General features: G+C 41.1%; 1 protein-coding gene across 1 annotated transcript; it reads left to right on the top strand.

Moving 5' to 3' along the window:
• Positions 1–975: 975 nt before the first annotated feature.
• Ir93a (Ionotropic receptor 93a) lies at positions 976–24,674 on the top strand. Its single transcript, XM_076319097.1, has 44 exons — positions 976–1,066; positions 1,373–1,531; positions 1,625–1,720; positions 3,025–3,174; positions 3,256–3,479; positions 4,276–4,440; positions 4,817–4,984; positions 5,058–5,291; positions 5,485–5,664; positions 6,063–6,293; positions 6,939–7,086; positions 8,046–8,397; positions 8,475–8,606; positions 8,866–9,026; positions 9,096–9,189; positions 9,567–9,671; positions 9,747–9,800; positions 10,011–10,087; positions 10,156–10,260; positions 10,624–10,667; positions 10,737–10,794; positions 11,110–11,312; positions 11,418–11,592; positions 11,667–11,749; positions 11,957–11,975; positions 12,350–12,557; positions 12,626–12,822; positions 12,866–12,935; positions 13,114–13,165; positions 13,265–13,300; positions 13,378–13,413; positions 13,491–13,545; positions 13,645–13,647; positions 13,740–13,814; positions 13,985–14,034; positions 14,092–14,165; positions 14,218–14,299; positions 14,392–14,596; positions 15,080–15,384; positions 16,258–17,395; positions 18,197–18,402; positions 19,080–19,265; positions 21,074–21,287; positions 24,497–24,674. Exons 1-44 carry the CDS (start codon positions 976–978, stop codon positions 24,634–24,636), a joined length of 6,840 nt encoding a protein of 2,279 aa, XP_076175212.1. The 3' UTR covers positions 24,637–24,674.
• Positions 24,675–24,742: the final 68 nt, after the last annotated feature.

Genomic DNA, 24,742 nt, shown 5'->3' with positions numbered 1-24,742 from the left:
CATTCTTCTCAGATCTAGATAAACTAGGCTTCGAGAACAATCATAACCTAGTACACTAGAGCCGAAATACTGTATCTTGTACAGGGTGTTTTCAGGAACTAGAAATACCATTAGAAATAAGAAACAAAATATCATATAGATTTAAAGGGGAAAAAATAGATTACGCATCAAAATATTAAGTTGTTTATAGTAATATAAGAACGTTTTAATTCTACTAGCTGGAAGCTTATACACCGTGACAAAAAATTCAACGTATTGACCAACCATTAATTCCGAAGCAGAGGTTCTCAACCTTTTAATAGGTGCATACCGTAAAAACCAAAACTAAAGACTTTCAGTTCCGTTAGTTCATATTTCTATTGAAAGGGAAAATTAAAAACACGCGACTACTATGTTACAAAGTATACATATTTTTATTTTGTTTATAGTACAAAAATTATTAAATCTTAGAACTTTGTTTCTTAACGTCTGGTTCCACGTTAGATAATTTCTGTCTTGAATCCAGCATCGAAGTTAGCTACTCATTGTCTCCTACTTTTTGCACCCACCTCTGTTCAAGAAGTTCCCGTCCCGATCGTAGACTGCTCTTAATAGTGTCACGATTCAATCACGTTTCTTTCGTGGTAGGGGTCGGGGTTGCGTTCGATGTGTGTTGTCGTTCATACAGTTCACAATGAATTTCCCAATCAGTTTACAGCCGCACGCAACTAGACTAAACAACGTCCTGCTCCAATTCCACGGGGATTCGATCGGGTCCCTAGTAAGTTATTAAAGAACCGACCTTTCCCGCGATTCGCGGTGCATTGAGTTTACATTAGCCCCTGGCCGGGCACACTCGGCACGTGATCGTGTTCTGACGAGGTTGTAATAACGGATCGGCCAAACTAATGAAGTGATACATTATTCAAGGCCTGTTCACGGTTTATATATCGTCCGTGCGATACAACGCGCGTGTTACTTGGTTCGTCAACAGAAATGATATCAGTCTTGTTCCTTCTCTCGATGGTCAACTATGGGGACACCTTCAACAACTTTCCATCCTTGATAACCGCGAACGCCACGATGGGTAAACGAGTGACTTTATTTTTCACGAAAGGGGTAGTGTCGGTAGCTGACAATGGCAGCTCGGGAAAAAGTCGACTTTGACGATGAAAATTAATAAAGTAAGCTGCCATAAATCTGGAAAAGTTGTTTCTGGGAATGAGAAGCGATGCTTTCAATGGTTGCCGTGGACGAAGAGAAGTCGGTGTCGTAGAGAATCGAGAAGGGGGTAGTGTCGATCGGTGCCAGAGATCGGGATTAAATTGATCGCAGAGAATGTAAAAATCGATTATTCGATGACGAATCGATCCTTTGGCGTTTCTCTTTGCAGCGGTGGTCGTCGATAGGAGCTTTTTCGGTAACAAGGAAGACCATGGAAACGCCGTGGAGTTCCTTTTCGATCTGACCACGGACATCGTGAAAAGGGAGATGCACATTAGCGGTTTAGTCGTACGTGTTTTCCGCGACACGAACGTCGATCTGCGACAAGGTAAGCGAACCAGCTGTCCGATGGATCCGGTAGCTTTAATTAATCGTCACCATCGGGACCTTCTTCTCGGTGATGCTCGATCTTTGCATCAAGATTACACGATACTTATGTCCGTCGCGACTTGCTACCTAACCTGGCGTCTGCACGAGATTGCACGAAAGGAGGAACTCATACATCTCGCAATAACAGGTACGCGGACAACGAATCAACCCGCTGGTAGATGTAGATTTTTCTTCAATTTCGAAGATACGTGCACCACGGCGCTACAATCGCTACGAGATAGATTGACCGTTCAAGGTCACTGGGACATCTACAGGGGACTTTTAATTACAGTAGTCCCTCGTTAAAGAATCGTGGTTTGAGCCCTCGATAAACCCTTCAAATAGATTGACCGTTCAAGGTCACTGGGAGATTTACAGGGCACTTCTAATTACAGCAGTTCCTCGTTAAAATATCGTGGTTTGAGCCCTTGATAAACTCTTCAAATAGATTGACCGTTCAAGGTCACTGGAATATTTACAGGGGACTTCTAATTACAGCAGTCCCTCGTTAAAATATTGTGGTTTGAGCCCTTGATAAACCCTTCAAATAGATTGACCGTTCAAGGTCACTGGGACATCTACAGGGGACTTTTAATTACAACAGTCCCTCGTTGAAATATCGCGGTTTGTCTCTCGATAAACCCTCGATTATTGTTTATATTCTTCAGCTACAACTACTAACAGAAACTATATAATTTTATATTTTCCATTGCGTTATCAATGAATCGGTGAGGTTGTTTTGACAAAATTAACACTTTGATCTTGGAGAGAAGACCCTCGGTTACTATTCGATTCAGTGTCCTTTTTTGTCTCGTAAGATGTAAATATATGTATGTGAAGTGTAGAAATAAAAGTGTTCGATTCCAGATCAATTTTACGAAGTCAAAGATTTTATCGCGGCGCAAGTTTCTGATAGCAAAAAAGACTTTATTCGGACTGTTTTCAATAATACGAAAAAGTTAAACACTTTTTAGAAACGATTTGATAAATCTAGAAAAAGAAAAACGGTCCGAATACGGTCATGTTTGGACTCTTTTTGATCGGGTGAATCTCGTCGATCTGTTATGAATACAATGAGAAGGATACAAGTTTTTAGGTTAAGAAAATTTGTTTCTCTCTTTAAAACGTTTTGAGCCGCCATTGTGCGTTTCAACGAGAAGTTATTTTAATAGGTTGTTCAATAAGTTCTATCGACCGACGAAACTTATCGAGCAATCTAGTACTATACTCTTCGATAAGTTTTATCGAACGACATAACCTATCGAATAACCCAGTACTGTTCGCTAAGTTTTATCGAACGACAAAACTGATCGAAAAACCTGGTATATTTTAAGAGGGGAAATCTAGAGTATAATTAAATTCCCTGATCTGTTCCATTCTCTTAAAAATCCCAATGGAATTAGGGTTCTGCAAGAACGATTCCTAATCATAACGAGTTCCTCTCGCTTCAAGATCCAGACTGTCCCAGAATTCCGGATGCCGACGGCATGAGCATTCCCCTGACCGTACCCGGCGAGGAACTGTCCCAGATCTTCCTCGACCTGAGGATGACGAACGTCCTCTCCTGGAACGTGATCAACATTCTCCACGACGATACGTTCGGTGACAAGACGAGCTACTAGTCGCGATAACGTCGCGCGATCCTTTTATCTGACCGAGTTCCGTGTTCACGGTTCGTTTCAGACAGGGACACGATCAGCAGAGTGATGAAGGCCATATCGGACAGGCTGCCCAACGAACGGTCAAGTCTGATCTCCAGGTCGATCTTCACGTTGAAACACTACGACACGGAGAGAGAGAGGAAAGTCTCGGTGAAAAAGGTTCTCGCCGATTTCCACGTGGATCAGCTTGGGCACTGTTTTTTGGTGATAGCCACTATCGACATTGTCGCGGATGTTATGGAGGTGGTAAGATTTTTGTATCGTTTTATGATCATTTCGGTGATTAATGTAGACGGTGATGGACGCGAAGACGAGAGATGGAAACGAAAGGAGAAGAGTGCGTGTCGTGTTAGGTGTGATAAAGTAGGGAGCAACTTTTTTGGCGTCTACAAGGTCACTCCCCTTCTTTCTGCCACATAGTAGCGCGTGATCGGTTAGAGTGACGGAGACGGACGCCACGTGACCGACTAGAGCGCCATAGATAGACACCGTGTGACAGTGGTTTTCAATCTACCTTCAATATCGGAATATCATACGTGTTAGCAATGTTTAACGACGATTAATCTAAACGACTCACACCTGTACAAGCACGATTTAATGTGTTTATTAAACGTCTCGTTGTATTTCTTCGAAAAGAAAATGTATAACGTACTCGTAACATTTTTTCACAATTTAACGTGCAATCGAGAATTCGTTAAAGGGGGATCGATTTGATGGTCATCTAGTGGCGAGTGTAGGTGTCACCGCAGAACTCATTAGTTTTGGATCAGTTGGTGTAACCGCTTGTGAAACATTTCCAGGAAACTGTGGAAAGCTTCCAGGTCATTTGGGAGTTTTAAATCACTTTGTCAATGACGACAGATCGGTTCCTTTCCTCCCCCCCCCCCCCCCGCAGACATTCGTAGATACATCCTGCCCGCAAATTGCATTTTAACGATTTACGTCCACTCGAAAGCGTAATCGAGGTGGCACGTTTCTGCGCTCGATTATGGTAAATAGCGAACTCAATTACGAAACTTTCTTCACTTTTTGTGCCTTAAAGGCGAGGTCCTTGAAAATGGTGCATCCTGGTAGCCAATGGTTGTACGTTATCACTGACAGCGCGGAGCAGAACGTAACCAACATGACGACCTTCGTCGATTTGTTGACGGAAGGAGGGAACGTGGCCTTCATGTACAACGCAACCGAATTCGATAGCTTCTGCGAAGTAATGAACAAATTCTCTTACATAAGTCACAGCTGTGTTTCTTTATTACTCGGTTAAAAATTGTCTTGTTGAAATTTTATCACCGAGATTCGAAGTGTACGTGAACAAGTTTAATAAGATCCCTGAGATGTTAGGTTTGAGTATGGAGGAATACTCAGAGTACCACTCGTTAGAAACGAGGCGAGAGGATTAGATGTTTAGCCCTATAGCCTAACTAGACAGTCGTTTGATGCTTTTCGAAAGAAGTGAGATACGAAAGGATGACAAAGACTCGTGTCGAACTGAGTCCAGGGATTTTGTTTAACTTGTCGAGCTATAACGAAGTATTTTTTATTAGAATTTACGACAAATAATTGTTGCAAGATTCTCAATTCAGACCAAACTGTCGAGTTACGTCAAGGAACTGACTGAAGCACTGACCAGAGCCTTGGACTACTCTCTGATGAACGAACTCGAGTTGATGAAGAGGATTGGCAACGAGGACTTCGAGGTCATCAGGCTGACGAAACGCGAGAGGCGACGCGAGATATTGAAGAATATTAAGGTCAGTGATGGGCATAAAATCTTCGATAAAATGTTACATTTCTAGAGTTAAAATCGAAACTGTGTTCTGTCAGATGCATCTCTCCCAAAGCTCGTTCCCTTCAGAAACTGGCTGCGAGAGGTGCTTGCTATGGAGATTCTCCTCGTCCATCACTTGGGGCAATTTCTTCTTTCACAAGAAAAATGTCGCCCATCTGTTGGACGTGGGGACATGGACGCCTAAATGCGGGGTCAATCTGACGGACGTCATTTTCCCTCACATTGATCATGGATTCAGAGGCATCACTATACCGATCACGACGTACCATGTGGGTAAACGTTTCTAGTCACCAAGGAACCTGTCAAGAACGATCGTGGATAATTCGTTGCATTTCAAATCGCTACTATTAATTCTAGAAGAATTACCCTTTTAGTTAATTTTTCGAGTCAGTCAACGTTTCGAATTATCCCTCCAGTATCGATTAATTAAGTCACGATTAAATCTCAGAATGATTATTTCAGAATCCACCATGGCAGATAATCTCCGTGAACAACAAAGGCGAGAAAATATACGAGGGATTGATCTTCGACGTGGTGAAGTATATGAGCAAGAAACTAAACTTCACGTACAACGTGATCACCTCGGATTTGGAGGATGTTCCAATAGTCAGGAAGAATATTCAACTCACCGAACACGAAGATGTAAGGACATACTATAAGCCGCTCATTGTGAAAGTGGTTCAAGTTTATTTATCTTTGTTTCGAGATATATCAAAGGTTTTATCCAGTGTTTAAGGGAGGACCTTTCTAGCTGAAAAAGATACTGGTTTTTGGGAGTTTTGTTGCGATAAATAATGTTTAATATAAATGTTTTATATATATCTTTAAAGTACATACTTTGAACACTATTTCTGCTAGTTTTCATAAAAAAATTTTATATTATATATCAAATATAAGCGTCTTTATGCTACGCTGTTCTAATGTCCTAGTCCCATGGTGAGATCATGACAAACAGACTTGTACTAACTTCATAATGAACGACTCATGCGCCAATTTTTTCGGTGTTTGATCTTACTCGCTGAAGCAATTGTTTCGAGCAGAAAATCATGGAAATGATGATGTCGAGCACAAGGAAGGTGCCCCGTGCAGTAATCGACTTGGTCCGTGAGAAGAAGGTCCTCTTCGCTGCCTGCGCGTACACTGTGAACGAATATGGGAAGGGAGCAATAAATTTTACGGTACCCATTTTCGTGCAAACCTACAGTTTTTTAACTTCCAGGCCCAGACAGCTGTCGAGGGCGCTTCTGTTCGCCTCACCGTTCACCAAAGAGGTTTGTAAACGTAACTCAGTTGACATAACCTAGTTCAATGTGTCCTTTCTCAACATTCGGTCGAGTTTCTCGCGCGTTAATAAGAAATAAATTGTTCTATACCGATTTCGTCTTTCAGTTCTGTACTGAACTTGTCTTGGATATACATATTATTTTGTAAGCCAAAAAAAACATATTACGTTTTACTATTCCGAAGATGATCAGGTCATGGCGGACAACATTAAAAAATTTACCGTTTAAATGTTCTTCGTTTATTCAAAAAAAAAAAAAAAAAGATGTTAAAATTCCTGACTCAATTCGATGATTCGTGTTCGGTAATTGTTCAATTCAAGGACGAAGTATCCTCGGATCGAGATTGACCAATGAAAACTGGATCTCGAACTGGCATCCAAGATCACAGTTAGAGGACTAAAGAGAATCTGCTTAATTTCACTTGTCACCGAGTCGTGAGGAACGACAGGAACTAATCGATGTCGTTACGCAAAAGGCCGCGGTGATATTTCGTCCTGGCTTTAAAGCGTTTGCTAAATGTTCCGGCATTCCGACGCGTAATAGCGCATAATGACAGAAACTATAAAGATTGTCGTCGTTTAGTTCGGTATTTTCTGCGCTCGCATACCTCCTAACGCAGGGTCTGGCTTTTAGACGTGGGCCTGTCTGGCCGTATCCATTATCATAATGGGTCCGATCTTGTACATGGTCCACAAGCACAGTCCGTACAGCACGAAGACCTCGGGCTTGAATTCGCCCTGGCAGTGCGTGTGGTACGTGTACGGGGCGCTTCTTCAACAAGGTACTGTTTGATTGTCCCTTAAACGCACCTATTTCTCTCTGTCCGCGCGAACATTTGCGGGAGCGACCTCTGCGTTGCTGTTTAGTCTTGGCAGGGATGATTTAATGGCTCGTGGTTATTTCTTTACGAATTTTACACGGCAAGATACCGAATGGTAGATATACGATGGAAAGTTGAAGTGTTACTAGTAATAGCAGATAGCTAAAACGAGTAATAGATGGAACGGTAGTAGTAAACGTAACAGGTCATAGAGGTGGTTAATAGGATGCAGCGTTGTGGGCGGCGGTCTCTACCAAGATGGGTGTACGTGTTTTTTAAGGAACCTCTCTATTTTAGTTATCAATGGTTTTCCAGATAAAACTTGTGAGAATTATTTCCCTTCAGAGGAACATAAAAAAAAAACACAGTAGTTAAATGAAGTTTGTTGTGTTAAGATATAATTAAACAAAGTATATTATTACATAATAATCAGACAGAAAACAAATAGCATTGGATACAAAGAAGAAGGAAGAAGAAGGGGGGGGGGAAGGGTTTGGTTGTAGAGAAGAAGAAAATGTGTTTGTTTGAGATAAATATTTATTTATTATATATATAATAGTATTGTAGTAGTAACAAGAAATTGGTATTGTATATATAATTAAACTTATACAGTACAATATAGTATTGTAGCAGTAACAAGAAAAATTGGTATTGTATATAATTAAACAATACTTAAATAGTTAAATAATAGTAATACTACAATAGTTAAATTATAATTTAATTTTCACAGTTGTAAAAACAAACAATTAATGAGAATATAAAAAAGGAGGATTTTAGGAAATAATTTGTGTTACAGCACAACAGGAATAACAAATATAGTGAGGAGAAAATAACAATGAAAATTACAATAATAAAACTATAAGAATATCTTAGATTTAAGAATTTCTTCATAGGATTTATCAAATACACTTAAATTTCAGGAGGGATGTATTTACCGCAGTCTGACAGCGCGCGCTTACTAATTGGCGTTTGGTGGTTGGTCGTCATGGTCCTGGTAGCTACGTACTCTGGAAGTTTGGTCGCTTTTTTGACATTTCCAAGAATGGATGCGTCCATTCTGTCGGTGGAGGATTTAATCGCACGAAAGGACAGTATAACTTGGAGTTTCCCCAACGGCAGTTTCCTCGAGATGTATCTTCAAAACGCGGACGAGCAAAAGTACCACATTCTGTTAGCTCGCGCGCAAAAACATAACGACACAGAAGAAAAGGATCTCGTGGAGCGCGTGAAGGAAGGCAAGCACGTTCTGATCGACTGGAGAAGTTCCCTTAGGTACCCTTCTTAAATTGATCGACCTTGTTCTCCGAGGATAATCAAGAAGGTTGAATTAATGGGTTCGATGCAAATAGGTTCTTGATGAGGAAACATTTGTTGCTGACCACTGACTGCCACTTTTCCCTAAGCACGGACGAGTTCCTAGACGAGCCTATCGCGATGATCGTCCCTCAAGGGAGTCCCTATTTGCCTGTAATTGACGCGGAGTAAGTCGCACGTTAATTACTGGAATTGGAGAAAATCCCTGAAAAGAATTTTTCATCCTCTTAGACGAAAAGAGAATCTTCTTCCACGTTTTAAATTAAACGAAAAGATTCATGAAATATTTCCGTATGTACATAAAAGGTTTCAGTTCAATTCGTTGTGTACTTAAAAAAAATCCCAAAATTCTCAAAGAAAGAATACTATCCATTTTTCGACTCGTGGCACTTAAGCTCATACCTTGCGTGTTAATCCGCGTGACAGATTGCATCGAATGCACGAGTCCGGGCTGATGCACAAATGGATCACCGAGAGGATGCCGATAAAGGACAAGTGCTGGGAAGTGTCGGGCAACAGTCAAGCAGTGAACAAGCGGAAAGTGAACGTGGCCGACATGCAAGGGATATTCTTCGTTCTCTTCATAGGTAAAACTCTTCCTCACGATCCTCCAAGCATGTTCCTAATTACTTATAACCGATCGTTCCTCGTCTCAGGTGCGACGTTGGCCTTCTTATTTCTGCTCTGCGAGTTCTACTGGCACCGACGCAAGATATCCAAGCAACGCAAGCTAATTCGTCCCTTCGTCTCGTAAATTCGACGCCTTGGACGCGCCTACTTGCGCGAAAGTGTTTTCCGCTGTATTTTTTGCAATTAGGATGTCGCGAGGCTAGAGGATTAGACATCAAAGCCTGCGCATAGAAGAGTACTCAGAGTACCACTTGTTAGAGACGAGGCTAGAGGATCAGATTATCATTTAGGTCTATAGACTAGCCAAGAGGTTCATGTGATGGTTTTCAAACGAAGTAAGACTGTGAAAGGATGACAAGAATCCACGTTAAATCGAATCCAGGGATTTTATTTAACTCGTTGCACTATACTTTCTCCAATGGTTGGAGAAATGTAGCTGAACAAGTTTAATATGATCCTTGAGGTAAAGGGTTGTTGTTTTTTTTTTCTGGGGCAAGATCGTACTTGGCACTGCTGGAAGAAGACCAATCTTTTGGCTCGATCCAAGATCTGACTTCCTCGATCGCCCCCTTCCCCCTTTTATGGTTGGAACGTCGGAAATGGTAATCGTTGGTCCAGTTTCTCGGCGATAATCAGCTCCGAGCGATACGAGGTAGGCGCGAAACGCTTCTCGATAGCTCACGGACATCCGAGCGGCATGACAATTACCATCACGAGCGTCTAATTTGCGGGTAATGGACGACACCGGATATTGCGCGGATATCCATGCAACGTCCGACAACGCTCGAACGTTTTTAACGACGCGGTTGGGACGTTGGTTTATTCGCACGTGAATGGTAAGTTCTTTGGATCACGTGGTGTCGTTTGGAGTAATCGGTCGAATAATCGAATAACGGTGGAAAATAATCTCAAGGGAGATTAAAATTGCTCGAAATAAAAAGAAAACAAATAGGTGCGATTCAGTTGGTCGTGATACAAGAGAGATTAAAATTGCTCGAAATAAAAAGAAAACAAATAGGTGCGATTCAATTGGTCGTGCTCTTTGTTAGAACGTTTCGACTTTTGAGTTTTGGGTACGGAAAATAGAGAAAGCTAGTAAACTAAGAACAAAACAAAGAGAAATGAAAGCAAGAGAAATAATAGCGTGGAGGTGGTGGAATGATTTGGAATTTAATGAAGCGAGCAGAAGTTGTAAGTATATAATACGAGTGTTAACTTTACCCAAGAATATAAAATTAGACGAGGTATTCCGTGAAATATAGTAGAAGTCAAGAAGCGAAAGTTTAAACAGTAATTGCGATAGGTCGTTAACTCTTTACTGGCATAGATCGACTTTTTAAAATTTTATTTTTTTCACTCCCATCTTCGAAATAAATTCAGGATGTATTTGGATATATGGAATAGGATGCAATATATTGTAATGTATATTTTCACTTTCTGGAAATTTTTCTCACATTTCTCGCCCAAATAAATTCTCTGCTTAAAAAACAATTCGTGCGGTAAGGGGTTAATATAGAATTTGAAATAAAGGTTGTTTAGAAATGGTCAACTAAGGTGTTGAATCATTAGCGAGGTTTTTATTATATTATACTACATTGGTGAGTATGTATATGCTTAATATAGTTCATATAAAGTTCTATATAAATTAATTATACGTAAAATTTAAGTACCCTAAAAAGATATCTGGGATTGTACCATTACCACGTGGCCATCTTGCACACAAACGTAATATCGGAATATTGTTATCCGCTAAATTAACAAATATCGTGTGCCTTTTTTTCTAACCCTGTAGACGTCATTTATATCTTTAAAAATTTAGAGTTCCACGTGGAATTAATTATTCACATTTAAACCGGAAGGTTGTAGGGTCTTTTTCAGATATAATATATAATTTTGAAAATAATTATACAGAAAAAATCATCAATGAAGAATACTTGATACAATAACGTACAGTTTTCCTATTAAATTTATCTTGTATTTTTCCACAAGCAAAAGAATGAAGAAGAAAAAAAAAAAGAACAATTCCATTTATTCTACTAGCTCTGAGTTCCAGAAGTGAAATGTTTTTAAATTACCATACTCTCGCATTAATTTCAACAATTTCATTGGACTGTAAAATCACACTCGAAACAATAAGCTCCGTCCTTCCTGGCTATTGTTCCTTTTTCGTGAAATTGTGTTTATTAACGAACGATGAATTAACGATCGCCTTGGGAGAAGAAAAGCGACGTTCATTGTTAAACGTTGATTCTTGACGCGTTTGGCAACGATCTGTGGAAGCGTCTCGCGGTAAAAGTCACGGTATTACATAACGAATCAAGCCTCTGTGATTCTCCCGCTTGCATTAGTTGAAACCAGGTCCTCGCGTGGCTTTCCGCCACGATGAATCGTACCCGTTTCACGGGAGTATCTCTCGTGGTTCGTTCTATGGCGGAAAATCGTCCCGAAAAATTCAAGACGATCTCCAGACACCACCGAATCGATTCTGTCGTGAAATTTCACCGGAAATTTCGCCTCTACCGCGTTCTTCCCGCGAACATTGAGCAATGCTTATGACGCGTATGATTCTGCCGCTGCTTGTTACGTTACGGTGGAAGTTGCCACAACCAGTTACTTTATTAAGATCAGAGTAGCAGAAGAATGGGTATTGCAAGTGTGCGAGCTCGGAGAGCGTAGAAAGGTCGGATTCCGCGTTGCATCTTGAGCGGAGTTCGTCGATATTGCGGATAGAATGTTAAACGAATGTTTGCAATTGAGAATTTTGGAAGAATTATAAGAAACATTTATTTCGTAGAAAATCTCTGCTGGACTTGAAAGCAATCTTAATTCTATCCCTAACCTCGTGTCTTTCTCAACACTCTGAACGTTCTCTCGTAAACACGCACAGGTTTTCAAAGTGGTATTGTGTAATTGATCAATAACAAAAATTGTTCAAACAGACCACGCGGGAATAAGTATCGCGATAAAAACGAGTTTCCTCTCGCCCTGCCCAGAATTTCAATCGTTTAAAATGATTCGTCGAAAACACTGAAAGTACTTCCCGTTGTAATATTTTTCACTACGAGCTTGCTTCGTCCTCACTGGAAAATTCGCGAGTACGGGACAAAATTGCCAGTGTCGCTCTCCTCTCTGCATATTCATACTTACGTTTCGTAATATTACCAATTTCCATCGAAGAGGACCAAAATACGAGACGATGATCTCCGTATTTGACGAATATTCGTAGAAATGTAATTAAATGTAATTTGTCCACGGATCGGGTCGTGTTGGTTTTGTGTAGGGGACGTCGGTGAAAAATCGTTGAAAAATTCATCGTCCGGTGAAAAAATTCACCCGCGACCCAGAAATTCGCTTCCGACCCAGAAATTCACTCGTTCCCAGAGAGCACCGCGCCGGTTCCAAGCGACGAATTCCCAGCAGGATCCGTTGAATAATTCATCACTCGGAACCTCCTCTCCCGTCGGTGCTTCCCGTTCTCCGGGGAACCTGTAACCCTAGGCGCGGATCCCTGGGTGGTGGGGGAAGGGGCGAGCGCGCGATATGACGGCGTACATAGACACGGGTTTATCTACCTGACGACCTTGCCGTTTAAAAAATCCAAGAGTGGCCGCGGCAGGGCCTCGAGCAGGCGGCGTGCACCATCCGCGAGCCAGTTCCGACGCGGACCGCGGACGACTAAGACTAATCCTAATAGAGCCGGCACGGAAACCGCAACGCGTTCGCCGGGGTACCACCAGCTGAATCGAGACACTAGTTAGCGTGTGTTCTCTATGAGCTACGAACGAACCGCATCCAGGGACATTGTGCCAGCAATCGGCCGCTATTAACCATGGGGACTACAGTGTCCTGGCTGATCATCCTGCAGCGTACGTATTCATTCGAATCGTTTTCGTTCGAGGGTATGGCTACCTCCGAGAACGTTGAACAACTACGTAGAACAATACGGAGCATCGTGACGCGATGTTACGCGAAACGATCGGGGGATATTTGAAACGGAGTGTTCGGGACGAGGAATATTTATTTTATTCATTGTAATAAGTGCAGTAGTTGTATCTTGGAGAATTTAAGAGGATGTAGATTTGGGATTGTGGAAGAAGTGAGTTTCTGTATCGGTATTGAGTAGTAGGTATTGTAGACGTCTTGTCGAATTTTTAGTAGATAATACTTTAATAGATAATAGATAATAATTTAATAGAATGGAAGAGGATGTAGATTTGGGATAGTGGAAGAAGTGAGTTTCTGTGTCAGTATTGAGTAGTAGGTATTGTAGAGGTCTTGTCGAATTTTTAATAGATAATAATTTAATAGAATGTAAGAGGATGTAGATTTGGGAGAGTGGAAGAAGTGAGTTTCTGTATCAGTATTGAGTAGTAGGTATTGTAGAGGTCTTGTCGAATTTTTAGTAGATAATATTTTAATAGATAATAGATAATAATTTAATAGAATGTAAGAGGATGTTGATTTGGGATAGTGGAAGTGAGTTTCTGTATCAGTATTGAGTACTAGGTATTGTAGAGGTCTTGTCGAATTTTTAATAAATAATATTTTAATAGATAATAGATAATAATTTAATAGAATGTAAGAGGATGTAGATTTGGGATAGTGGAAGTGAGTTTCTGCATCGGTATTGAGTAGTAGGTATTGTAGAGGTCTTGTCGAATTTTTAATAGATAATACGAACTGTTTTTTTGAAATTGTTGGGTGGTTGTTTCGGTTAGGTGCCATTTTAGGCATTTTAAGCGACTGTATATGTGGAACGTTGATGGCTCGAGGGATTCTTTGAGAATATTTTTACCGAGAGAGTAATTGTTTGGTCTAATACCAATGTGATACAGTTTTTGAAATAATTAGAGGAATTTTCATGGTCATAGTACATTAGTCACCTCATTTGAGCAGTGTCAATAATTATTTCGAGCCATGTACGAAGGACATTCTGAAATCAATTACCTGGAAATATGTAATGTAGTATTATTTTTACTTTCTTTCAAAATTTAACTTACACGGAGTGTTTTATTTATCAAGAACCGTGTCGATACTTTCGTTGCTCACGGAAATGTAAAAGATATTTCTGATAAGATCGATTCAAGATTGTTAATGTACAATTGTACATAATGTACAAACTGTACAATTTTTTCATATTTTTAAAAGCAACAATGTTGGGAAGGTAATTTATGACAAAGTTAAAGCCACTCACGATAAACGAGTCACTTGCATAGCAATGTTTTCCAAAGTTAGGGGTTGAATCCCTACAATCTAAGGTTGCTCCGAAAGAAGCTTCTTCGCGTAGAAAAATATGGACATTTATTTTCATCGAACTTCTGATACAATTTCAACACTCAAGATCAACACTTCTATCATTCCCTCATACAATCTTCTACATACCATCTTCTAAACGTATATAATTTCCAGTTTCTTTATCCCCTGCAAATGACCCACTACTCGCAGTCTTTTCAACTTTTCAACAGAGTGGAACGCTCGAACGTTTTTAACGACGCGGTTGGGACGTTGGTTTATTCTCACGTGAATGGTAAGTTCTTTGGATCACGTGGTGTCGTTTGGAGTAATCGGTCGAATAATCGAATAACGGTGGAAAATAATCTCAAGGGAGATTAAAATTGCTCGAAATAAAAAGAAAACAAATAGGTGCGATTCAGTTGGTCGTGCTCTTTGTTAGAACGTCTCGACTTTTGAGTTTTGGGTACGGAGAATAGAGAAAGCTAGTAAACTAAGAACGAAACGAAGAAAAATGAAAGCAAGAGAAATAATAGTGTGGAGGTGATGGAATGATTTGGAATTTAACGAAGCGAGCAAATTCTCATTCCCTGCACCAAGTCCTCAAAAAAAAAAAATGATCTCTCGTCTCGTTATTTGTGCATCGTAAAACAATTGTTATCAATTGTTCAATTTTTCTGCCGGATCACAAGCTTCACCGATAGAAACCGTGATTCTCCGTTCGCGATTAACCATGCTCATCTCTGAAAGCGACTACTTCTTCGTCGAAATTCCCAAGCAGTGTCGTCTGCGCTCGTCCATGGCTACGACACCGCGGGATTCGACGGCTGGTATCAACCGGTTCCCCATCGGCCGGTCGACATCATCACGGATGTTATTAACGACCTGGGCGCGCGGATTCTGCAGCAGTACACAGGCCACGGGAACGTCGCATTCTCGCCGACAGGGGTTGGCTTCGTCCTGGCCGCGTTGTACGAGGGCTCGGCTGGCAGAGGAAGACAGCAGATCGTCGACGCTCTGGGGCTACCGCGGGACCGAGACATCACCAGGATCGGGTTTCGGGACATCCATCGCAGACTGAGGGTGAGTCAGGCCCGGAAAGTGTTCGTTTCTCTGAACAATCGTCGCCGTTTTTCGTGACAGTTGAACAGGTGTCTAGAATTAGCGCGTTTGAGCGAACGCAAAAGCAAAAGTAAATTCGTAAAGAAAATTTAAGAGAATTGATCTTAACTTATCCAACGCACGTCCTTTAGACGATAGATAACAATCAAATATTGAGAAAGGAATTTACCGATAGCTGATCCAACGTTTTTCTACTTCGAAGTACAAGTAACAATAATGAGAAAGTAATTTATCGATTTGTTTATTTTGCGCAAAATTGCAGTGTATCGATGTTTCAGAAGGCTCGTATTTGTAATAATGTCCGTTCAATTATACCGAGTTAACGTAAATGAAATTTAGTGGCAATTTTTTTAATGAGAGTTGAAACTCTTCGGTATTAATAATTATCGTCGTTGTGTAATCCGATTGGAAGATTAACCGACAACTGGAGGGGGGCGCCACGGGTGATTTGCCACGGGAGAATTGCTGCTCTTCGATCAAATTTCAACATTTCGCTTTTTAACCACTTACCGATGATCTTTCTCGTTGTTGAGTCTCCTTGTACACTGCTACCGATTAATAGGCGTGTCCTCGGTAGAATCTGTTAGAGTGGTCTTTCCGACTGGCAGATCCGGGACTTGGAATGCAATAATTGTTGCTCTTAGTATCCAAGAAAGTTACGAACGCGGTCCAACGAGACGAATGGCGGTTAATTTGAAGCCTGAACGCGCCTGAATTTCTCTTCTCTTAAGTGTCGGTTTCTCTTTCGGTCGATCGATCTTTTCGAACGTGGTCGCGCAATCCCGACGATCCGTGACCATCCGCGATCCAAAGTAATTGTTTTCACGTTCGAAGACGTATCTGAATGCGGATGGTTTCCTGGGGGGTCTGACGCTGAACCAGGAGAACACGAAACTGCGTCCCGAATACGAGGAGATCTTGAGGTTCTACGGATTCGATCTCTCCGTCCCTGAAGACGAAGGGAACGAGACCACCGCTGAGCCAGAAACGACCACGGATCAACCAGTGACAGAAACACCAGTCCAGGATGAAACCACCGTCCCAGAGACTACTATCCAAGATGAAAGCACCACCCTAGGACCTACTATGCAGGACGAAACCACCACTCCAGAGCCTACGGTTCAGGAAGAGAGCACCACACCAGGAACTATGGTTCAGGATGAGACCACCATCTCAGAGACTACCCCAGAATCGACGCAGAGAACAGAGCGTACCAACGAAGCTGTGCCTTCGACCACTTCAGACGTTGAGCTGATCGGGACTATGAACGCAACAGACGTGCAGGAGAGGTTGACGCAGACTACCTCTGCCAGCACGATTCTGATGAATTCTCCACCTGTTACACTGACTGGTCAGACTGCAACTTCATCCGGAGATTCGAAGGAGGTTCCTACCACGATGGTTGTTACTTCTGAGACACCCATGACTACTGTAAGCATTGTTCAACCAACGACGATGGTCAGTTCGATGACCAAAAGTACGAGTGGTGAAACTATGGCGAATCTTCGGTCAACTCTCGTGAGGACTACCCTAGCCTCTACTCCAGGGACGTCAGTGTTGACAGAGGGTACAGAGGCGACTACCCAGGCTGTGTCAGAGCCACCAACCACGTCGATGACCACAACCACTGTCGCGTCAACGACCACTGGCGTCACCACTGTAATATTAGCCACGGACGTGTCAATGACTGCAGCTTCAGTCAACGATATGGAAGTCACGACGAGTTCGACGATCCCCAATACGACTCGGGCGAATCTGGCGACTGGTGCCACGACGAATGGACCACCTGCCGATGAGAATACCGTTTTAACGGACTCTACGAACAATCAGACGGCCCCGAGCGAGATGGGATCTACCGATTTGCCGGACACGACCGCTGTTACAGGTGAAACCGTGTCCTCGACCAGCAGCGCGAGGAGGAGGAGGAAGCGTGGCGCGAGGAGCCCGAGGGGATTCTTCTCCAGTTACCCAGGTTTCGAGCATGATTCTTGTATTTCTTTTTCGTCGTTCTATCCTAATTGATCGACACGAGTGATCGATCTAGGGGGATCCGAAGATTAGGTCTACAGGACGGGTTCCTGTCCTGTTTTTTCTCTTTTTTATCAAACATACGAGGCATTTACCAAAGGGTGTACAGTAGATCCTCTATGCCTCTTTACAGTAAATTAAACAATGAATATTTACAGTTTTGTATACAGAGTGGTTAGTCAGTACGAATACCTAACTTTCATTTAGGATTTTCGATGGCACGACCTTCCGAAGGATCTCTAAATTTTATTCATTTTTTAAACTATTTCAAGGATTTACAAAGAATACTTCTGATATCCTTCTGCTCGTTAATTAAACGCTACTGGTCATTTTTTATAGGAAATTCTGATCAATAGTGATATAACTTTGATGAAAATTTCCGATTGCTGAATCTGAATCTGGAAGCAATATCTCTAGCTTTTCGTTATAGATAGAAAGCGTTATTAAAACCTAACCTTAAATGTATTTTTACACGATAAAAAAAGAAGTGGTAATAGTGGAAGAGAGTATCAAAAAGTAACAAAGAATGATACCAAGAGTTAGAAAACGTAAAAAAGGATAGAGGATTTGACGATTGAGCGAGGTATAGGTTAGGAAGTTGCGTACATCGGGCGGAAGTGAGTTGCAGAAGCATGCAGACGTGCAGGAAACCAGGTTCTAAACTTGGACGTATGGTGAATCGAGATGGATGTATTCGATTAGGATTTTTGATCACTCGTACAGTCTTTAATTTGTGAAATTTCAGACGAAGGTATCTGGATGCAAGATCTGGGCATCTGGAAGCCCTACTCGACCAATCTGGGGGAGGCATCTGTCAGAGACTCCACGGAAATATCGTTTCTGGTGAATGGCTGTGACGTATCATCCGTCACGGCTTCCAGATACTTTGCAGTTCTACCATTCGCTTATTTCCCATCGTTGCACGCTGTCGCCCTTGAGTTTCCTCTCGACGTAAGACTGATCGTTCTTCGAACGACTATTGATAATTATTCGAACCAAAAGTCGCGATTTAAACACGTGCTGTGTGTCGTTTTCAATACTTTTATTCTACTGTTAAAATAAGATTAAATATTGTTCCGTACATTACACGGAAAGAACTTAATCTTGGTTGTCCAAAGATTTGCAGAAAATTAAACAAAATGTTAAAGTCAGGAATGATTGAGAAAGTATTTGAGATAAACCTCGTATACCGAATAGAACAAATACAGCGATCTGGATTCATACTTTTGTGGGCCTTGGTGAGACTCACAGAAATTTCTTTAAGTTACTTTAAATACCATCATCGTGAATAAATATTTATAATTAAATTTCCCAATTGCCCTATTAATAGGTTTAGTACTGTCGTATAATTTTCCAAAAATAAATTCTCAATGGTAGTATGAAAGAACAAAGTTCAAAAAGTAAAAGTGAACCGAATTCAGATCTATAGAGCAGATCCTTGTAGTCAATAGGTTTCGAATAGGATGAATCATATTTGACGAGGGTATCGTCTAACAGGGCCATTCTGTACAAAGTAGATCGCCATATTTGTTCCACGTGCTATAGTTCTCATGGCTTAATACCAGAATCCACGATACCGTGTCACCTAAATCGACGCGCTAAACCAGTTCTCTGTATTCATGTTCCAGGACCCTAGGTACAACATCCTCCTTCTAATGGCCACGGACAGAAGGGACACGTATCGACTGGCGAGGGATCTCGGCGGGAAGTCGCTGAGACTGTTGAGGAAGCAGTTACAGGCTACTTGGGTCAGGGCCACCATTCCATCGTTCATGTTACGCGGTTTCGTCACCTTGACGTCCTTCCTGCAGAGGGTACGAACATGTTTGAGGCCGGAATAATCGTCACGCGTGTTTTTCTAATCACCTAAATGAACGATCGATAGGATATTAGATCTGTTTGGCCCGTTAAGACTCTCAACTTCAATTAAGTCTGTCAAGATTATCAACTGTAAGTTAGATCTGTCAAGACTATCAGTTTTGGTCCAAGTTTTTCAGAGAGCACCAGCAGTAGATTAGATCTGTCAAGACTATTAGTTTTACTCCAAGTTTTTTAGAGAGTATCAGTAGCAGGTTAAATCTGTTAACTCTATCAGTTTTGGTCCAAGTCTGTTAGAGAGTATCAGCAGTAGGTTAAATTTGTCAAGACTATCAGTTTTGGGTCAAGTCTGTTAGAGAGTATCAGCAGTAGGTTAAATTTGTCAAGACTATCAGTTTTGGGTCAAGTCTGTTAGAGAGTATCAGCAGTAGGTTAAATTTATCAAGACTATCAATTTTGGTCCAACTTTTTCAGAGAGCATCAGCAGTAGGTTAGATCTGTCAAGACTATCAGTTTTGGTTCAAGTCTTTCAGAGAGCATCAGCAGTAGATTAGATCTGTCAAGACTATCAGTTTTGGTCCAAGTCTTTTAGAGAGTATCAATAGTAGGTTAGATCTGTGAAGTCTATCAGTTTTGGGTCAAGTCTGTTAGAGAGTATCAGCAGTAGGTTAAATTTGTTAAGACTATCAGTTTTGGGTCAAGTCTGTTAGAGAGTATCAGATTTGCTTCAGGTCCGTCAGAATGATCAGCTCCAAGTTACCTCTGTCAAGACTATCAGCTTTGAGTCAGGTTTGTCAACGCTATCAGTCCTAGGCCAAGTCTGTCAAGACTATTAAATCCGAGTCAGGTCAGCTTTTAGTAGTGACAAATTCAGTCCGATAAAGTTGTTGCACACGGGTTAAGTCTGGGTCAGATCTGGTCGCGAGCCCGGTCGAACCACGACGTTTCCCAGTGCGTGGCGCCCGATATTTTGCCATTAGTCTCGCGCATTAAGCTCCTAATTACTTAATCGCGTTAGTTGAGATCTTGAGTGCACTTCCCGCTCCTCGTCACGGCTCCGTTCCACGAACAAAGATATTGGTAGAGGTGGTTACCTTGACGACACGTAATTGACGATAATTCGAAGCGCGTCGCGCGAAAGTGGAGAGGTAGGGTACGCGCGAAAAATGGGAATTGTTCTAATGGACGTAATTCAGAGACACCATTCCGGTGCGTTTTATGGGCTTCGTCGGTGGTTCCCGTTGGCACTAAGCTGTACCAGCCTCCTGGAAGTTGCCTGTTCTCTTTGATGCTCGACGAAGCTAGTTGAATAAGCGGCTTTAAATTCGTGACGCGAAGAGGAAGCAGGAAATGGTAACGATTCGAGATCCGAATTCGACAGTGTAACGGCTGTTGGTAATCTCTTTTCAGAGTCGACTTTGTTTCTACGCCATTGGGATTATCTACGTCTTCCAACGAAAGTTTTGAAATAATAATACACGAAAGAAAGGGGGCAATCGAAAGTTGCAACAACAATGAGTCTTTTATTTTCTTCCAACTTTTCGATCAGCTATGAGTTACAAGATAATCGACCGTACCAGTCATTGTTGACTGAGATTGCAGTGTAAATTTTCTCGATCCATTAGGAATAATACAGAATATAATTCTATACAAGAGAACTTAATCTTTAGGTAGGGGATAAATAGTCTACATTGTTCGAGTATAGAGAAATTTTATTCGAAATTGTTACACGAGTAATTGATGTCGTACCTTTTTGTTAATTTAGATTTGGAACGGTGAATAATTTTGGTACTTTAATTCACAGCTGGGAATCGTGGATGTGTTTGAACCTAGAGGCGCGGATCTGTCGCTTATGACGCCGGACCTAGGGGTGTACGCCAGGGATGTACAGCAGAGCATCGGGGTCAACATCAGGAATTACATGAAACCCGATAGGACCCACTCTCGTGAGTCGTCCAAATCCGATCCCCCCTTGATCGTTCCACCTCGACGGGACTCTTACCGATACTATCATCCAGGTTTCTGTTCTATGCTTTGTACATACTAGTGCACTTTTTCCTTTGTCTCTCCCTTGTCTCTCCCTTGTCTCTCCCTTGTCTCTCCCTTGTCTCTCCCTTGTCTCTCCCTTGTCTCTCCCATGTCTCTTCTCTTGTCATCTTCAGGCAGAGATCCTACTGTTAACTTCGATCGAATTCAGAGGATTCTTTGCTTGAAAACTCCCATTACCTGATGTTTATTAGTATCTATTTCTCTTTACTTCAGCCTCATTCAGCCTCAGTGATTGCTAGGAGACCATTCTGTTGACAAAATGCAACGAACGAGATTGAAAGCATGGAAATTCTACTCTAATGGATTTCCAATTCAATTCAATGCACTTACTTTCCAATTAAAAATTTCTTCAAATTTTGTCCAATTTATTTTAATTTTAACCACGAAACGGTATATTAAATACTTTTATACTTCGAGATTTAAAATCTCTTAATTTAAAATTACAATTTAGATCTCATTTGCGTTACAATAACGCAGCTCTCCATGTAAATTAACCCCTTACCTGCATATTATTTTCCAGCATGGAAAGAAATTTATACAGCAGGCAATTTTGACAAAATTCTCAAAAATTATCTCTCCCTTGTACTTCTGTATATTTTCAACAACATAACACCCTACGATCTAAGCAAAATAATCAATCACACACCTATTTTACACGTCCAAATACGATTCCCTTTCACGAATAATAACGATTGTGAAATAAAACTAAAAAATGATTACGTACACTTTACATTACAAAAGACAAAATTTAAAAAAAAGTAGCTCCGAAGTTATAAGATTGTCCTTGGTCTTCATTCGAAAATACGCGATTCACGAGTCCTTGGATCACGGAACGGAAGAAAAGGGAGGAGGACGTCACGGATCAAGCCAGGTGGGGGAGGAAGAAATCGTGATTCGCCTCGCGAACGACAAAGTGTCGAGGCATGTGCGCGTGGCGAGTCGCGTTCGACGATGGCTGGCCATTACTACTGGCGCGTGTCCGATCCCTCTTCTTCTTCGTTCTCTTTTTTCGCGTCCTCCCCAACGTGTTCCGTGGTGGCGTCATTAGTATCGTTAACAACGCCCGCGAACTCGCCTCACGGGTGTCGAAAGCCGAAATGTCACGCGCGAACAACGAACTCGCGAGGCCTGTCCCCCTCCCCTGTCGGGGAGATACAGTGAATTAGAAATCATTATGAAGGTCGACGGATCGCGTGTCGAATTCGATTCAAGGGATGTTGCCATGGTTAATTGCTGGATTCGGAACCTAATATCCACTTACGATCACCGATTATTTTTTGCAAGAATTGCACAGTAATCTTCTTCATTTTACCGAAGTGAAAAATAATTTCTCTTCTTCGTCTTTCCGGAAGGAAAAATAATTTTAGTCTTAAATTCTTTTCGACAAAAATATAATTTTCCTTCTATTTATTTTTCTCTAGGGAAAAATATTCTTTCTTCCTTATCTCTCACGAGGGAAAAGTAATCTTTCTTTTCCATTTTTCCGAAAAGAAAAATAATTTTTCTTCTCCGTTTTTCCGGAGTGAAAAATAATTTTACTCTTACATTTATTTTTCTCGAGGAAAAAATGATCTCTCTTCCTTATTTCTCACGAGGGAAAAGTAATCTTTCTTTTCCACTTTTCCGAAAAGAAAAATCATTTTTCTCCTCCGTTTTTCCGGAGTGAAAAATAATTTTACTCTTTTATTTTTTCTGAGGCGAATACAATTTTCCTTCTTTATTTTTCTGGAGGGAAAAATCATTTCCCTTCCTCATTTTTCTAGGTTGAAGAATAATTTTTCTTCTTCATTTCCCCAGAGTGAAAATAATCTTCGATTATAAATTCTCTATCAGAGATTTGATTCTAAACCAGATTTTACATTTTGCATCGTATCGAGATTACTCGTTATTTTTGCACGAGTAAGTTACGCAAGACACGATTTTTTTTTAATCGATCGGCAGAATGTCGAATTCTTCTCGATTCGTTGTTTGCTCGCCCGAAGAGCCATCGTTTCCGGTTTATTGCAATTGTCGGTGGTCTACGATCGGGGATATTCTCAGTATTGTTACAAAGTTGCTGGGTGTAATCGCTGATATCCTGCGCCTGACTCACCGAGGGAAATAAATGAAAAGACCTTGCGGGCGTTAGGAATTCCTCAACCATTGCGACGAATGCTCGTAAATGTTTTCCAGGTATTTCCTCCGATGACTATCGTTACTCCAGAAATTAATTACCGTACTCCTCGTTGCTTTTTCTGTGGAACGAACCGATAACAATTAGTGGCTTCGATATCTTGGGAAATGTTGGTTGAAAAACTCGACGATTTTTCCCCCTATATAGTTCACAAAATATCGAAGGTGCTCGTTATTAGTTCAAACTTTATAGTACTAACAACATTCCTTCGATCGCCTGGCACTTGAATATCTATGTTCAATAATATGTAATAATAAAATTTAACAAGTTGATTGTCTATTCTTGTCTGTAACATTTTTTTCTCGATGATCGTTACTAAGTATTACAGATTGCAATATCACTTTGGAAGTCTTCGCTGAAGTTATTCTCGATACAAGTTGAAACGAAATTAATTGATCGCTGAAGGTCACCGTACCCCCACTATTCAGTCTCTTGTTATTTGGTATTGCTCCGGGTTGGTTAATTATGTTCCAACTTAACTACCACGTTAAATAAACAAATATGCAGTTTTGAATCTTTCTCAGCATCAGTCAACGTGTTACAGTTTCAATTGAGGTTATATCGCACGTTGGGGTCCAGTAATTCAAAGTACAATCGAAGGTGTCTGCATTTCGGAGAAATTCGTTTGAAAAATTCAGGGGTAACCAAATTCGCACCACTAATCCTCGTATATTAAAATTTCATTCTAATATTAACAATAACATTCTACCATCGAAGTAGAACACGATAGGATAAAACTTGGCCGACGAGGTTATGTTCCAAGACGTAAGAAACTTAACTAATGGTAAAATCTTCTTGTTAATATTTTTCTCCGCAATATTCGGTAGTTTGTTAGAGTTAAGAATTCAACTGTATAGTTTTGAATACGTTTCCGAGGAAAAATTTTGTATCGCGCTCTCGACTCAATTTGGATAAGGAATCGACGACTTTTTGTTTGGGGCTTGAATTACTGGACGCCCCGCGGGGTCGTTGGAAGTAACGTTTTCAAGAGATCTGCCTTTACAGGAAACGGGTTATTCGAGAGAGCTGGACCGGTGCCATTCACGGCCGTCCATCCGTTTCTCTACTTCATCGTCGACGCCGAAACCTCGGTGGCCTTAATCGCTGGTCGAGTCAACGATCCGCTCAACTCGCGAATCCTCTAGAGGCAACCTCTAGAGCCCTACTTAGGAAGGAACATACGAATCGCTCGAGTAGTAATAAACATATACGTTTATTTGACATACTTATAAATATCGTTATAATCTATAA

The sequence above is a fragment of the Ptiloglossa arizonensis genome, chromosome 8 (assembly GCF_051014685.1).
Source record: "Ptiloglossa arizonensis isolate GNS036 chromosome 8, iyPtiAriz1_principal, whole genome shotgun sequence".
Classification (NCBI taxonomy): Eukaryota; Metazoa; Arthropoda; class Insecta; order Hymenoptera; family Colletidae; genus Ptiloglossa; species Ptiloglossa arizonensis.
Note: the sequence above shows the minus strand (reverse complement) of the source record. Positions and strands in the feature narration are given on the sequence as shown.